The sequence below is a fragment of the Sphaeramia orbicularis genome, chromosome 6, assembly GCF_902148855.1.
Source record: "Sphaeramia orbicularis chromosome 6, fSphaOr1.1, whole genome shotgun sequence".
In the NCBI taxonomy this organism is placed as follows: domain Eukaryota; kingdom Metazoa; phylum Chordata; class Actinopteri; order Kurtiformes; family Apogonidae; genus Sphaeramia; species Sphaeramia orbicularis.
The window spans coordinates 51,551,003-51,554,341 of record NC_043962.1 but is presented as its reverse complement, the minus strand read 5'-3'; the positions used below and the strand labels follow the sequence as shown (position 1 = coordinate 51,554,341).

Here is a 3,339-nt window from a genome sequence, read left to right as displayed (position 1 = left end):
CACCTCAAAAAAACTGAAACATTTTCTTAAAATTATTGTAAGTATATAAATCTATCTAGTATATCTAAGTTTTGAGATTTGTCATAAATGTAAGGCAAAAACCTTACATGAACTTAGATGAACTGTCTAAAATTATCATGTCATTAATCTGCCAGAGAAAGCTTTGACATTATAGTTTGAAAGAATTTGAGAGAAAAAGAGGAAAATTTACATTAAAAACACTTATGATCTAAATATTTCTGACCATGAAAGCTCAAATATTCAGGGATTATGGCTGTATTTGCGCAAAAAAGCCAAGCAAAAAAAACCCCAAACAAACATAATTCTCTGACATTTAAGTGGTAAATTTCCCAGAAGAAAAACTCAGAAAAACCCTCCCAAATAATCTGCAAATAAAAAAAAATAAGGATCGTATTTGTTGAGTTGTAAATTTCCCCAAAATACTTAAATTCTGAGATATAGTTGTCAACCTATGTGTCAAAACAACTTGAATTTAGATTGTCATGAATTTGTAGGAAAAACATTTTTTCCTGAAAAACTCAAATTCATAAGAAAATCATATTTTACGACTTTAATCTTGTATATTGTTAACACATTCCCTTGCTCTGACGTCTGTTTTTTATTCTTTTTAAACATACTTTGTCTCAAATTTTCTGCCGCACAGTTTTATCATCTATTTCCTTAAAACTCTGCCTTTCTTCCCGTTTTTCTCTCAGCGTCCATTTAAAACTCAGGTTCAAACACTGGAATAAGGCATCGGTAAAGCATTGTTACCTTCTGCTCAAAACTCACTGAATCCTGAACAATCAAAACTTTAAATACTGTAACAGAATAAAACTATGGTCCCCAACTACACAACTGTAGTACAGTGTAACAAGTACACATAACGAGTATAAATACTAGAAGTCAAAGGTCGTCAGGTACCTAATCTTTACATCATGAAGGATTTTCACAGCGGAATCATGGGTGGGAGGGGGTGGAGTCTACTTGTTATTTTCATGCAGGTCTTGGTGGAGGATCCAGATGTCCTCGTGTGATCGGTTGTTGTTGTTGTGGTAGTTGTTGTTGTTGCTGCTGCTTGGCATCTGCTTTGTTCTGCTGCTGCTGCTGGTTCTGCCATGACCGGAGCGTGGAGTCTGAGTTTGGCTCCGGCTGTTGGTGTTGTTGTTGCTGCTGATTGCTGTGGAGGCTGGCGGTGTCATCATCATCTGCTGCTGCCCCTTGCTGCTTGGGACAGGGAGCTGCGACTTGGACCGGAAGCCAGAACGCCGCTCTCTACTCTGGATGGCATTGGAGGTGGAGCCACGGCCAGACTGACGGACAGCCATCTGGAGGACAAGATGCATAGTTCAGTGAGTTACAGACGTTTTTATCTGTGTCATAGTAAATGTAAACAAGAGCAACGTCAATCCTACAAGTTCACAAGAAATAACAAACCTATTTAATTTCCATTTAGGAGACATAAATTTGAGAAAAAAATACAATGGAATCTAAGATGAAAAAATTTTTGAACAAAAAATAATTCTGAGATTTTTAAGTGATTCTTTGCAAGAAATAAACTTGGATATTCTCATAGATTTTTAAGACAGAAAATGACAAAAAATCTTCAGAAGTTTCACAGATTAGTCATAAATCTACGAGAAAACCCCTCTGAGGTTCTGAGATGATAGTCATGAATTTGCTGAAAAAAAGATTAATGGGGAAAAAATACATATATACTGTCTGATTAAAAAATTTGATCCTGAAAAGAGATTCATACGTTTTCCACAAAAATATCAGAAGATTATCTGGCAAATGTATGATTTCAGAATATCTCATGTTCTGAGTTTATGTTGTCAAATTCTGAAGAAAAAATGATAAAGATTCTCTGAGAGTGAAGTCATAAAATCACAACATAATAAATCATTATGATCTTAAATCTCTGAGATTCACCAGAATCTCAGGAATTGCATCTAATCGTTAAAACATAAACTTGCATGAAAATCCTGACAAAGTGAGATAAAGTCACAAATCTGCCAAGTAACATGTTCTCAGATTGTCAGATTCACAAGAAAAAAAGACTGTCTGATAGAAATGTTATGAATTTGTAGGAAAAAAAAACTCAGACAAATGACTCACCAGACAAGAGGAATGGCATGAATTTGAGAAAAATGCTTTTGTAAGATGAAACTTGATTCACAAAAGAAAAAACATTCTATAATTAGAAATCATAAATTTACCCAAAAAAAACCCTCATTCCCTGAGACTGTAAAATCAAATGTACATTGTCTGATTGAATGAAGGAATTCTAAGATTGAGTTGTAAATTTGCACAAAACTCTCAGAAATTATTTTAAATTCTTACATCAGAAGCTGTAAAAATTTACACGGAAGAATAACCAAAAAAGTCGGGGGAAAAAAACAAAAACATTCTGACATATTTTCATAAAAAAAAAACAAAAAAAACAAAACCAAACTCTCAGAGATGAAGACAAATTTGCATGAAAAAAAAGTCATAATTGTACATTAAAAAATACTTCAGTCCTGAAAACATTTAACACTTTTAAGAACTTTGAAATGAAAATATTCTCAAGTAAACATCTTGTGGTTTCACCAATTATAACATAAAAATTGGAGGAAAACAATAACAAAACTGTCAAGTTTACCAAACAAAAAGGCTCATTCTGAGACGTTAGTGGTATATCAGTACATTAAATATATTAATGAAAATATTATTAGCATTTCAAGTCATGAATTTACCCAAAATTTCAAATCATAAATTTACTAGACAATCAAAGGAAACTGTCTGAGATTACCATCAGAGCAGAAAGACCAAAGACTTCAAGATGGAACCTGAAATTCTGAGAAGCCTTAAATTTGCATAAAGTAAAAATTGTCTGTTCCGTTGTGTTATGTATAAATATCTATAACGGTCCCTGCTTTTAATAGAATAAACACTCCTGAGGCATTTCTCCTGTAATCATCTCAATGTAGTTTTTCCTGCTGTTTGACAGCAGCAGAAGAGGACACTTTTTTTTACTGCTGTTGTGACTTCTTGGCTTAAGATGAGATTTTCTTCCATCCATCTCACCGTCACTGGGCGCTGCTGGATGCCAATGTTCTGCTCAACCATCAGAGGCAGTGTCCCTTCACTGGGAGAGCTGGAGAACAGGATCAGGTCGTCTTTGGTCTGAGTGATCTGGGGGACAAGCATGACGACAGTGTTTTCACTGTCATTATCTGAACAAAATGACAATGAGACACCGTGACGCTGCTAATGACACGTCTTGTCATTAAGGAACAAATACAACAACACGAGAAAATGATTGAACATCCAATGTCAGTACAAAACTAAAACTAG

At 34.5% G+C, this 3,339-nt stretch overlaps 1 protein-coding gene across 2 annotated transcripts in view; it reads right to left on the bottom strand.

The window, feature by feature from the left end:
* Positions 1 to 613: 613 nt before the first annotated feature.
* Positions 614 to 3,339, bottom strand: part of cttnbp2 (cortactin binding protein 2) — a 290,602-nt gene continuing 287,876 nt past the window's right edge. Inside the window, exons 22-23 of one of the 2 annotated variants that reach the window (XM_030135577.1) lie at positions 3,070 to 3,177; positions 614 to 1,328 (exon numbers count right to left, since the gene is read on the bottom strand). In XM_030135577.1, coding sequence (XP_029991437.1) covers positions 984 to 1,328; positions 3,070 to 3,177 — 453 coding nt within the window. In that variant the 3' untranslated portion in view covers positions 614 to 983. Of the gene's footprint in view, positions 1,329 to 3,069; positions 3,178 to 3,339 lie in introns of those variants that run through there. The other variant, XR_003935538.1, reaches the window with a different exon arrangement.